The following is a 13,916-nucleotide window of genomic DNA, read 5'->3' as shown; positions in this document are numbered from 1 at the left end:
GGCTTCGGCGTCTTCTTCTATGAATAGCCGGGTGTGTTCGGTAGAAGCGTAGGTACGGCATCTGGCAGCAACTGTGGCTTTCCTCGCGGGATGCGTACCTCTTTCCCGTCTATAATGCGGACGTAGTCTCGCAAGATGCATGAAGGCTCGAAATGACGCTCGCAGACTGAGCAACATTCATCAAGCACCCTATCTTTGCGATGCAGATTTCGTTCCCAAACCTTTCTTTCCTCTTCAACTTTTGGCACGGCGAAGAGGGAAGTGAGCCCACTTGTGTCCGGTGTTGCACCCCGGCGCAAGGCACTGTGACGTTGCCTTCGACGATTAGGCATTGACTTTCACTCGCGAACATGGGTGCAAAACATCACAAGCGATAGAAATACCTCGTTTCTTCACAATAAATGTGGAGTTCAATAAGCACGAGCAGCCGACAGCAACACACAGAAGGCGCACCATACAGCCCGTGCGACTGCAGCGCCACCGCCAACATCCGGGACCTGTCTACCCTCGTGGCTTCAAACCAGAGCGTCGCGCGCTCCGCCGACTGAACACACGGCCCTCATTCTAGTACACTGTACCCGAGTGCGGCATTTTCGGGCTGGCTTCTATGCAGTGGCCAGGCTTGGCTGTGGCTACTTGAAATATAGGACGTCTTGAAAGTGCTTTCAATGTTTTTTTGTGCAATTGTTTATTGCATAGTATAATATTTAAAGAATGCAACTTTGTGTGAAATGTATATTCGTTGAGTGTTTAACAGGGTGTACTCAGATGTTGAGACGATGTCGCTGTAGTGTACCACTGCAGCGACATCGTCGCAACATCTCAACATCATGCCGGTGCACGATAAACCCCGCGAGCAACGCACGGTTCATGCTCCTGCAACGGTCAAACCACGAAAAAAGCACACGCTGGCAAAGAACGAGTGCTGAAAGCACGCCAAGGTAATGCTCGTTGATACCCTCAGCGTAAATACTAGATGGCACCCTCCCTTTTCCGCTTGTGCTCAACAGCCAATCAGCGCGAACTAAAGGCGATACGTTTGCGTTTGTCGCCTTTTGCGATCGTTTGAGCTATAGTGCACTAGAATAATCCCCTTGTGACACGTCCAGGAGGGAGGCACAATAGGCCGATTGAAGCAAACGCCAGTAGACTCCAATGGTGGCGTTGCTGCGCTTTTTACCAGTCGCATAGCCAGTTCGCGCCGGTTTGCGCTTTGCAGCTGCTTGTCTCGTGTGCTGCGACGCTACGTTCAACGTGGTAGTTCATGTGCAAAAAAATGGTGGAGGACTTTATTCTTTCTCGGTCGCTTTCATGTGGGTTGCTTCCATGTAGCCTCATTGCACGCCGTGAAATGGGGTAAGGAAACGCAGTAATAATTTCGTTCAGCTGCGTTTCTGTAACCGACAATAAAGTACGAAATGTTCACCACCATCAGTAAGCATCCGTCGGTTTAATTGTACGCCTTCTGGCATAGCAACGCAGCGTGCACGTTGCTGCTCACTCTTGTGTAGTTTGTGATAAGCACGCGATTTAAATGTTGTGCTAGATATTGCGCAATAGAAGCAAAACAGGCACATATACTTGTATGCTGGGGTTGTGCAAATGGATGATAAAAAATGCGAATAAACACTGCTGCAGGCGATGTCCCGAACTGCAATTAATCCACCGGTCTGCGGCATTTACGCTTGCAGAAGACGTTGTCCACAGTAGTGTGTTGATGTGGTTTTCACAAAATTTGTTTACGCCATACTATAGTACATGCAGTCTTTGTGCATCAATTAACCAATCTGTCACTTGAGGAAGGCCTACAAACGCGGACAAGGACAACGTTATACGCAGCAGAGGAGACAGCAGCCGGTCCACTAGAAAAAGGCGCAGTGGCGGCTTTTTCTAGTGGCGTACAAACGTGGCGTACAAACGGGCACGCGCTCCTTCACAGACGCGTCACTAGGAAATTATTCTAGTACACTATAGTTTGAGCGTACGGCCCCAGGGTGTGTGTACTGTTTCTTTTTGAGTCTCTTTTGTATAGTGGCACCTCACTACATATGTCATGGCGGGACTTTTCCATCTTTAACGTCTATACGCCACGCGGAGCCATTCACGCGAACTAAACCGCTGGTGTCCAGAAAAGCTGCGTATGTACTTTGACGGAAAAGGGGAGATTGTTAGTTCCGCGGATATCTCTTCTTACACTGTGTAATTTCATAGGCATCTGGGAACTGTTTTCTAGACGTTGATTTGGGTCTTCACTTCTAAGAAATATATTGCCCGTCACTTCGCATACTACTTCCTGGAAGGCTAGCTCCATTACTTGTTGCATAAGTGTAACTGCCGCCATCATTTGTGAAGCTTAGAGCACTCTCGCGTGATGTACCAGAATGAGCTTACCTTTCGGATATGTAGTTGGTTTCACTGCAGTATTCCTTTTAAAAATCACTAATTAATAAGAATCCGTGATTAGGACGGCAAAAATGGTTTCTCTTAACCTCGTTACATCCATCAGTGCCCAAGTCCCTCATTACGCAGAACTACTGCCTCTCTCGTTGTTTATTTCATTCCACTTACCATATTTTCCTTCACGTATATGCACCAAAGCCCAATTGTTGTAATCGGTACCGAGCATGGTCACCCAGATTATCGGTTTGTCTGCGAGAAGAAATGAAATTTTATTAACATTTCTCCATGTACGTGGCAGCTGCACATCTCGTGTCAACTATATTGGCCGTGGTAGTAATCGCTCAGAGCAGTCGTCTTCTGCTGCTGGCGCAAGAGAACATGCCCACGGCTTGACTCTGGTGTTCTGAGCTTTCCCTAAAAATTATGTTATAATTTTTTCTGATTAAGTGCTAGTAAACCTTCATCGTTCATGGACACTCCCAAGATAATGCGTAATTACTGGTTACTGTGAATTTTCCATGCTCATGCTTATATTTATTAAGTTTTTGTTTTACTTAGGCTAAAGCAAGAAAGTACCAATGCATTCGCCCTCTCTCTTTAGGCTGTCATCTGATACACTGCAATCATATTCATCAATTGACTTTGAAATATTTATCCGCACTTTCTAATTGCGTATAACTATCAGTGCATTAAGTACAGTAGAAACTCTGTTTAACGAAGTGATGGTCGACCTCCATTATTTCGTCAAATTGGGTAATTCGTAAAATCAAAGATGAATTTTTCGGTCTTTTGAGATCTAAGGTTGCTGTACCCTAGCTACGCCTCAAAGCTACCACGATATTTTATTTGCCGATAACACACGTATGCGGGCGCAAAAATTTCACGAGGGCAGACCTCACATGAAACCTCCCACTTCGCCAGAACTCGAAGCCTTCTATGTCCGGGCAATACAGGCAAAATAGAGTGTCGCGTGAAGCTATGGCAAGCTGCCGATATGCAAAGACGGTGTGAACAAATGCAGTGATTCTGCGAGCAGGCAGCGCGAGGAAATTGCAGTCATCAGTGCGATCTGTCTCCTAAACCATTAAATATTGAAGCCAACCACCGTGTTTCCGTGGGAGCATATACAGGGACCGTAGACGACCACACCCCCTAGCGCCATTTGGTACTTAAAAGCGCTGCCGTGTATGGAGGCGGCGTCCAGCCTTTTCAAAGTAAAACTACGGTCGTGACTAGGGTGGCTAGATATTTTAACGCGATAGCGTTACAGAACGCGCTCGAACAAAAACCCATCTTTGTCAAAATGAGAAAGAAATCGCTGCAATTTTAGGCAGAGCTGTTATGGTCGAGGTCTGCTGTGTGTCGTAGGTAGAAAATGATCATCATCACGAACCGGGACCTGCTTAGTCACCACCCAAGCACTCGGTACAGATGATTCAGAAGAGAAGCTGCAAGGTGCGGCGCTACACGGTGTTCGCCGCCCGTGCGTTCCCTTGTCAACTTTCAGGGGACCAGTGTGGTGAGTAGTGGAATGTGCCCGCTTTCTGTGGCATACACGCGCTATAGGAGAGAGAGAAACATCTTAAGCAAAAGCTGGAGATGTTTGCCTGGGCTATTCGCCTGACCTGCTACTCAAGGTGCTCGGTGACGATTATGATATACACACTGCTAAACGCATAACACATAGAACCACACACACGTATACTGCACTGTTTACAAAGTTTCGTTCAGGCTCGTGGCTCGCAAGAAACTCAACAGCGCTTTCGTGGCACGTAGCGCCCAGATGCTGCGCTGCCATGGGCCCAGGATATGTCGGAACTCTAAGCACGAGCCCCGTTGAAAATATAAGGCTCCCTTCAGAGACTCTCTCTGATGCGTATCGCTTGCAATCACAAATAACATGATACAGATCTGGGACATTACATTGAACGCACAATGGTTTGTCCGACCGTTTATTCTTGCTCCTAAAGTAGTGTATGCGGCATTTAGTATTATGCGGTGCACGAATGTTTAACCTTGTCTGTTTAGGTCTCACGGCATATCGAAGTCACACGATGGATCGATCTTGTAAAGAGGCCCATACTGGCGACTAGCATCTGTCCAGAGGGATCGCTGGAGGCGCCAAGCGTGTCCCGATACGAGTGTCGCCGAGATTTCTCTCGAGCCTCGCCACGGTGGTCTAGTGGTTATGGTGCTCGGCTGCTGACCCGAAGGTCGCGGGATCGAATCCCGGCCGCGGCGGCTGCATTTTCGATGGAGGCGAAAATGTTTGAGGCCCGTGTACTTAGATTTAGGTGCACGTTAAAGAACCCCGGTGGTCGAAATTTCCGGAGGCCTCCACTACGGCGTCTCTCATAATCATATCGTGGTTTTGGGACGTTAAACGCCAGATATTATTATTAGATTTCTCTCGAGGCGTCATGCCAGCTTTGGCAATGTCATCAGCCTGGACGTTGCCTTGTGTTCTACGGTGGGCAAGTATCCACTGCAGAGCATAGGCCTCCAACGCTCAAGTTTGCGCAGCGCCGTCCGCCGCCCCAGCGGAGAGAGGGGAAAACTCCGGTAGCTGGGACGGTTATATGTTGGGCGAGTTGGTTTATAGCTTCCATATTTCACAGCGCAAGACGACAACACAGTGAGGAACACAAGACACACGGAGCGCTGACTGACAACTGATATAGTGGTATAAAAGACTGGCTGGTTTTAATAAAATATCAGTTGTCAGTCAGCGCTCCGTGTGTCTTGTGTTCCTCACTGTGTTGTCGTCTTGCGCTGTGAAATATGGAAGCTGGGACGGGTCGCTCTTGCTTGGTTTTCCCATCGCGCGCGCGGAGAACGTGCTCCCCGGGGCTTTTATCTCGCATTTTTCACGCTATGGGTGCCGTTCCTTCGTCGTACTCGAAAGCAGGCACGCAGTCCTGCTGCATTGTGAACTGTCACAAAAGTTTAAAAATGTCGAAGAGCCGAAAACTTCCTGTCATGTTCTACCGTTTTCCAATGCAAGCAGTCCGATGAGCAGAGGCGTCAAGAGTGGATTATGGCAGTTCGCCGCGATGCTTTCGCGGTCTTGTCACCTTGAAGCAGTTTTTGTCGTACACAGTATTACGAACTATTAACGGGGAGAAACGCGATGATCGTGCTCATTTGAAAGGGAAGTGCGTTTGTGAACCGAAGTTACAACAAGTAGACAGCCGCTGTACGTTTCGAGATTGCGCGCTGGCTTTCCGAGTCAACCATTTGTAATGTTACAACAGCGGAGCATTTGGGCTTATTACACCACAGTTTAAATAACGTACCGTGAGTACTAAGTGTTTAATTCAGCTGATTGCAGTACATTTCCCGTCGCGGCTCCCTGTAAACAGAATTAAGCTGTATGTTTGCACTGAGCGTTTATATTGGCCTTGCATGCGACACGCCGTGATTGCTTAGAAGGCTGAAGTGTCGCGCTGCTAAAATCGTGGTCATGGGTTCGATTCACGCATACAGCAGCTGCATTTCGATGGGAGCGAAATGCACTAACACCGGCGTACTTAGATTTACGTACACGTTAAAGAAACCCAGGTGGCCGCAATTAATCCGAATTAATACACCACGGCGTGCCTCGTATTAATGTCATGCGTTCGGCACGTAATAAAAAGCCTTGCATGCCGCTTTGGAAACGAGCTGAAAAAAGAACCAAGGTGGCAATTAAACTTTCGATGGCTTCGCGAATTCAGATGCGCTTATTATTGGGCACAAATCTCGGCATAATCATAAACATGCGCGATCCCAGTGGGTATTGTATTGTATCAGGGGCGTAGCCAGAATTTTTTCGAGGGGGGGGGGGGGGTCCAACCATACTTTATGTATGTTTGTGCGTGCGTTTGTATGTGTGCGTGTACATATACGCAAGCAAAATTGAAAATTTTCGGGGAGGGTTTGAACCACCCTCCCCCCCCTTGGCTACGCCCCTGTGTAGTATGATGCTGACCAAGCGAGCTGTCGAAACAACCAAAGCGACATTCGAATAAGCGAACACGGTGCGTGATCAGGCGTCGATATTATTCGAAATGAAACGCGCCTCTGCAAGAAACATGCATCGTCGAAGTGGGCATGAAATATTTATTTATTTATTGTTTGCGTATATCATTATGCTGTCAAAGGGAGCTCTAAAAAAATCCAACGCGACATTAAACTTGCGATCCGACGTTGTTATCATTCGATGCAAACCTCGGCAAAAGTGAAACTCCCACGAAACTGAACACTGCGCATTGCGATGCAGCCAGTGACTCAACAGGGCAGATGTAAATTTATGCTCTTCACACTGAGCTCATAATAAATTTAAAGCCGCACGACAAACTTGGCATCCAAGCAATTGAAAAGTTATCAATAGAAAACGCACGCGAAAGCGTGCTGGATGGTTGCTGACAGCTCCGAGTATAGACGACTGCCGCAACGAATGTGCGTTTTACCGGTAACATAATTACAGAACTCGCGCAGTCACCTCCCTACTCATGTCAAAGAAATGTGCCCGTTCAGCATCTGCACGCACGTAGCGCTCGCACAAACAGCATCGCCCTTGACGACCTGCTCGGTCCCGAAAAGGTGGTCGATCAACCGTCCTCCTCTGGTAAGATTCCCACCGTTAAAACGTTTTTTCCCATCTCTGGAATCTTTCTAAACCTTCAGAGCAAGCGACACGTGAAGCTGCACGTGCACGGCGAGCAGAGAACAGCGCGTGCAGGGTGCCTGAACGTGCGGAGACAGCGCAGTCAAAAGGCTGGTGTGGGGACAGGAGCGACCGGTTTTCGCAAGACAGGCGGCGAAACGCGTGCGACGCAGCGCCCCCTGGCCGACCTTGGGAGGCCTATTGTGGTGATGGAAGTAGCAGGCTCTGTTCATTGGCGTTTGATATCCATGACGAGTTGGTCCTGCGTGCGGGAGACTTCAGAGACTGCAGCGCCGCTTTTGAGTCGGTGAAGATGATCCAAGACTCAGCTGTCTGGTCGGCGATGTATTAAAAGCAGCTCACAGTGCAGCCATATCAGTAACTGTAGACGAAGTACGGTGACTAAGAGTGGCAGAGATGGTGACATTAGCAGATGAAATCCAAACACCAATCGCAGATGATGTAGGTTTAACAGAGCCATCAGTGTAAATATGACGGTGAGCCCTGTAGTTGTTTTCCTCGTGCAGAAGAGTGAATTATGTCCGTGCGGGTCCGGGTGTACGTCTCTTGTTCTTGAACCCAGGCACAAAAGCGACTATATGTTGGTAGTGATATGTCATGTGTCCGGAGTAAAATTTTCAGTAGAAGTCTAGCGGTCGTACTGTGTGCATCTTTAGTGTCCCTGCTTTGTTCTGCTGTTATACGCATTCAAGGATAAAGTACAGCATAGCCGTGTATAGTACAGTTTAGCAAATGGGTTGAAAATGAAAGTGAGGGTGAGGAGCAGTGCTGTGAAGAGGGGGAGGGTAGAGCATAGCATTGCCGTTCGCAGCACAGTAGATCAAAGGGGTGGGAAAGGGAAGTGAGTTTGAAGAGAACGTAAAGCAGGCGGGGAAGGATAAAGCATAGCATAGCCGTGTATAGTGCCACGCCCACTTCTTGTCTTGTTTTGATGTATTCGGGTTTGACCGGCAGGGACGGTTATCAACGCTCGACGCTGTCCGCGAAGTAGTGTTCTAGAAGCGTCGCGATTGTAGTAGATCGGTTTGTTAAGATTGCGCCCCGCACGCGAATGTTCTAGCTTTGTCTAGAGATTACGCCGCCACCAGCGATATTGCTGGAAAGTTCGATAGCGCCTGGATAAAAGCCGACGCGCGTGACCGCTTGTCAGTTGATCGACGGACGACGCCCTGTTCGCCGCTATCATTGTACAGCGTGTATTACTGTAGTTCTAGTTCTCATTTTCCCGGCCACAAGTTCGGCCAAATAAACAGTTTCATTCCGCAAACGCCGACTGCTTTCTTCGTCGACGTCACGACCACGTGACATCTGGTGGAGGTGCTGCTCGTTCATGTTCCGGACGCCCCCGACAAGCCTTGAACCCAGCCCACGTCGCGAAGAAGACACCGACACCATCAGCGGCAGTCGAGCCAGCCGCAGACTGGAAGGACTACCCCCACAATACGGACCCCTACCGGACAAGACCAGGATCACAACGAAGAAGACAACAGCCACAATGACAACCGCTGTGGCGCCTACAACGGTCGTCATGCATCAACCGAGGGAGCCGCCGACATTCCGCGGATCACCATGCGAGGATCCAGAAAGCTGGCTGGAGGCATACGACCGAGTCTCCACGTTCAACAACTGGGACTGCGACGAGAAGCTACGCCATGTCTACTTCGCCCTTCAAGATGGCGCAAGGACCTGGTTCGAGAATCGAGAGTCCACGCTAACATCATGGGACCTCTTCCGCACCGGATTTCTCAACACCTTCACGAGCGTCATCCGGAAGGAAAGGGCTGAAACCCTTCTCGAGACCCGTGTACAGCTCCCCAATGAAAACGTCGGACTGTACACCGAAGAATGACTCGACTATTCCGCCATGCCGATCCAGCCATGTCCGAAGAAAAGAAAGTTCGCTTCCTGATGCGGGGAGTGAAGGAAGAACTCTTCGCCGGACTTGTGCGCAACCCGCCGAAGACGGTCTCGGAATTCCTTTCAGAGGCCACACAATCGAAAAGGCACTAGAAATCCGCACTAGGCAGTACAACCGCCGCATTCCTACGACGACCTACGGGGAGGTTCAGGCGCTGCAGTCTGATGACCTGCGTGACACCATCAGAGCGATTGTGCGGGAAGAGCTGCGCAAACTGTTACCTTCGCCGCAGCATCAAGTGCATTCAATCGCCGACGTTGTCCGCGGGGAAGTCCGGCAATCGCTTGGAATTCCCGAAGCACCGCAGGCTCAGCCGGAAGCAATGAGCTATGCTGCTGCAGCCCGACGCAACGCCCCACCCCCTCGCCCACGTCAAGACGCCGCGTCGCCGCAGCAGTTTCCGCCGCCACCACCACCGACGCCATACCGCCCGCCGACAGGACAACGCTGCGCCCCCCCGAAAGACCGACGTTTGGCGTGCCCCTGACAACCGGCCGCTCTGCTATCACTGCGGGGAAGCCGGCCACACATACCGCCGATGCCAGTATCGACAGATGGGGCTACGCGGATTCGCCGTTAACGCGCCGCGCCCGCAGCCAGGCGAACGGCCTTGCGACATCGACGACTACCTCACCGGAACACAGTGGGAAGAACGACGAGCTTCCCGCTCGCCGTCGCCCAGCCGCTACATGTCACCGCACCGCCGGCAGTACACTGGCCCAAACCGGGGCCGGTCGCCTAGCCGTATCCGGGAAACTAAGGGCAGCAAACGATGGAGGTGCGGTGTGCTGTACGACGAAATGCCGAAGATCCTCCGCGGCCGCCGACGGACGACAACGCGACGAGACCTTCAGAACACGACGCAAACCGGACTGAGCCCTCACGACGAAACTTCGCGGCCCGAAGAAAACCTGACGACGCAACGTAGAAACAGCGGGACAAATCGACGAAGCCGTGATCCGACGCCACGACCTAACCGCAACGCAAGACGACGAACTAGCGACCTCGATGTCCTTATCGACGGCCACAGCATCACAGCTCTCGTCGACACCGGAGCCGACTATTCAGTCGTCAGTGGGCCCATTCGCCACCAAGCTGAAGAAAGTAAAGACCGCTTGGAGTGGACCCGAAATCCGGACAGCTGGAGGCACCTGATAACACCGATTGTGTCTGCACGGCGAGAGTCACCATCAATAACCGGACTTATCCTGCGGAGCTTCGTAATCCTACGAAACTGCTCCAGGGATGTGATACTCGGAATGGACTTCCTAAGTGACCACGGCGCCGTTATCGACCTGAGGTCTGAGTCGATAACACTAAGCTCAGACAAAGCGCTCCCACGCCACGCGACGCCAGGGAACCATGCACTGAAGGTGATAGAAGAGCAGGTGACCGTTCCGCCGCGCTGCAGCGTCATTATTTCCGTCGGCACCGAAAAACCTGCGAACCTTGAAGGTGTAATCGACGGCGATCAGCAACTACTCCTGAACCGTCAAATTTGCGTCGCAAGAGGTATCGCCGAGCTGCATGACGGTAAAGCAAAGGTACTGCTGACAACTTCAGCCACGAATATAGGCACCTCAACATGGGTGCGACGGTTGCCTACATCGACGAATGTGTAGCCGCCAGCGATGCTTTCGCCCTCTTCGATGCTGCCGAACCTGCTTCGACGAATAGAGGTCCCGAACCGGATTTTGACGTCAACCCGAGCCTTCCGAAGGTCAAGCAAGACCAGCTCAAAACCCTGCTCCTGCAATACAAGGACTGTTTCTCGTCCGTCATCGCGGGTCCGACAAACGCCCCTTGCTAAGCACCGAATATAACAGAAGAAAATTCTCGACCACTCCGACAGAGCCCCTACAGAGTTTCGACGCGAGAACGTGAGGCCATAAAGAACAAGTGGACGAAATGCTTCGCGACGACATCATCCAGCCTTCAAAGAGTCCGTGGGCATCACCTGTGGTGTAGTGAAGAAGAAGGATGGGACACTGCGCTTCTGCGTTGATTATCGGCGCCTGAATAAAATCACGAAGAAGGACGTGTACCCCCTCCCACGGATAGACGACACCCGGACCGAACTTCACAACGCGACGTACTTTTCGTCGATGGACCTAAAGACAGGCTATTGGCAGATCGAAGTAGACGGAAGAGATCGAGAATAGACCGCTTTTATAACGCCCGACGGCCTCTTTGAGTTCAAGGTCATGCCTTTCGGTCTTTGCTCGGCACCCCTGCGACGTTTCCAGCGCGTCATGGACACCGTACTGGCCGGATTGAAGTGGCAGACGTGCCTTGTGTATTTGGACGACGTCGTCGGTTTTCCTCGTCCTTCGACGAGCATCTCCGGCGGCTTGAGGCAGTACTTCAAGCAATCAAGGCCTCTGCACTGACCCTGAAGCCAGAAAAGTGCCGATTCGCATACGACGAGCTCCTGTTTCTGGGTATGTGATCAGCAAGTCTGTGAGTGCGCCCAGACCCGCGGAACACAGCTGCGATCGCCGACTTCGCGCCACCCACCGACAAGAAGGCAGTGCGCCGATTTCTCGGCTTATGCGCCTATTACAGACGCTTCGTCAAAACTTTTCACGGATCGCCGAACCCAATGACGCTTCTCACGAGGCTAACGTGGAATTCAGTTGGAAAACGGCGCAAGTGCAAGCATTTCAAGAACTTAAACGACGCCTGCAGACGCCACCCATACTTGCGCATTTCAACGATTGCGCCGATACGGAAATACACACCGACGCAAGCAGCGTAGGACTCGGTGCCGTCCTTGTGCAAAAGACTGACGGGCTTGAAAGGGTTATCAGTTATGCTAGCCGGTCACTATCAATGCAGAAGCCAACTATTCCACAACAGAAAAGGAATGCCTTGCCATCATCTGGGCTACGTCAAAGTTTCGCCCCTACCTCTATGGCAGGCCCTTCAAAGTTGTCAGTGACCATCACGCCTTATGTTGGCTAGCTAACTTGAAGGACCCTTCTGGTCGTCTCGCACGATGGAGTCTCAGACTTCAAGAATTTGACATTACCGTCGTGTACAAGTCCGGACGAAAACACTCTGACGCCGACTGCCTGTCCCGAGCCCCCGTCGACGCGCCGCCGCAAGAGGACGACGACGACTGCTTCCTCGGAACTAAGTGCCGACGACTTCGCCGAAAGGCAACGAGCCGACGCGGAACTGGGGGGCCTTATGGAGTACCTCGAGTGCAAGACCGCCGTTGTTCCGAAGGTATTCAAGCGAGCACTGCCGTCGTTTTCCTTACGGAACGGCGTTCTCATGAAGAAGAACTTTTCGGCACTTCGAACCGACTACCTTCTTGTCGTGCCCTCATCATTGCGACCAGAGGTCCCAGGCCCTACACGACGACCCGACGGCTGGGCACCTCGGTGTTTCCCGCACGCTCGCCAGAATACAGGAAAAATACTACTGGCCACGCCTTGCTGCCGACGTCGCCCACTACGTTAAGACTTGCCGAGATTGCCAGCGACGGAAGACACCACCGACGAGGCCCGCGGGACTTCTGCAGCCAATCGAACCACCTCACCGGCCGTTCCAGCAAATCGGGATGGACCTACTGGGGCCGTTCCCGACGTCGACTTCCGGCAACAAGTGGATCGTCGTAGCAACCGACTACCTCACCCGCTACGCCGAAACAAAAGCCCTGCCCAAAGGCAGTGCCGCTGAGGTAGCCAAGTTCTTCGTTGAGAACATCGTCCTTCGACACGGCGCCCCAGAGGTTCTCATCACCGACAGAGGTACGGCGTTCACGGCTGACCTGACTAAGGCGATCTTGGAATACAGCCACACAAGCCACCGCCGCACCACCGCGTACCACCCACAGACCAACGGCCTCACCGAGCGTCTAAATAAGACCATCGCCGACATGCTGGCCATGTACGTCGACGTCGAACACAAGACGTGGGACGCCATCCTTCCGTACGTGACCTTCGCGTACAACACGGCCGTACAGGAAACGACGCAGATGACGCCATACAAGTTGGTCTACGGACGGAGCCCGGCAACGACGCTCGACGCCATGCTACCAAACGCGACCGACGAGGAAAACATCGACGTGACCACCTACCTACAGCGCGCCGAAGAAGCACGACAGCTCGCCCGCCTACGGATCAAGAACCAGCAGACGACTGACAGCCGCCGCTACAACTTCGACGACGCCACATGGAATACCAACCCGGTGACCGTGTATGGGTATGGACGCCAATACGCAGACGAGGACTTAGTGAGAAGCTTCTTCGACGATACTTCGGACCGTACAGGGTACTTCGACGCCTCGGCGCACTCGACTATGAGGTTGTCCCTGACGGCATTACGAACTCTCAGCGGCGCCGTGCGCGACCTGAAGTCGTCCATGTCGTGCGCCTTAAGCCGTTTTTTGCGCGTTAGCGATCCTGGGGACTCTATTTTTTTTTCCTTTGTTATTGTACTAATTATTTGTGTATGCACTTGTTTTTATTTTTCTCTTCTATGTTCTTTCACAAGCATCGGGACGATGCTTTTTCAGAGGGGGGCAATGCCACGCCACTTGTCTTGTTTTGATGTATTCGGGTTTGACCGGCAGGGACGGTTATCAACGCTCGACGCTGTCCGCGAAGTAGTGTCTAGAAGCGTCGCGATTGTAGTAGATCGGTTTGTTAAGATTGCGCCCCGCACGCGAATGTTCTAGCTTTGTCTAGAGATTACGCCGCCACCAGCGATATTGCTGGAAAGTTCGATAGCGCCTGGATAAAAGCCGACGCGCGTGACCGCTTGTCAGTTGATCGACGGACGACGCCTGTTCGCCGCTATCATTGTACAGTGTATTGCTGTAGTTCTAGTTCTCATTTCCCGGCCACAAGTTCGGCCAAATAAACAGTTTCATTCTGCAAACGCCGACTGCTTTCTTCGTCGACGTCACGACCACGTGAC

At 51.6% G+C, this 13,916-nt stretch overlaps 1 protein-coding gene across 1 annotated transcript in view; it reads right to left on the bottom strand.

Moving 5' to 3' along the window:
* Positions 1-13,916, bottom strand: part of LOC119390975 (uncharacterized) — a 232,878-nt gene that overhangs the window by 27,803 nt on the left and 191,159 nt on the right. The window contains exon 4 of the mRNA XM_037658685.1: positions 2,569-2,649. Within this exon, the coding sequence (XP_037514613.1) occupies positions 2,569-2,649 (81 nt within the window). The remainder of the gene's footprint in view (positions 1-2,568; positions 2,650-13,916) is intronic.

Source organism: Rhipicephalus sanguineus, chromosome 4 (assembly GCF_013339695.2).
Source record: "Rhipicephalus sanguineus isolate Rsan-2018 chromosome 4, BIME_Rsan_1.4, whole genome shotgun sequence".
Classification (NCBI taxonomy): domain Eukaryota; kingdom Metazoa; phylum Arthropoda; class Arachnida; order Ixodida; family Ixodidae; genus Rhipicephalus; species Rhipicephalus sanguineus.
Note: the sequence above shows the minus strand (reverse complement) of the source record. Positions and strands in the feature narration are given on the sequence as shown.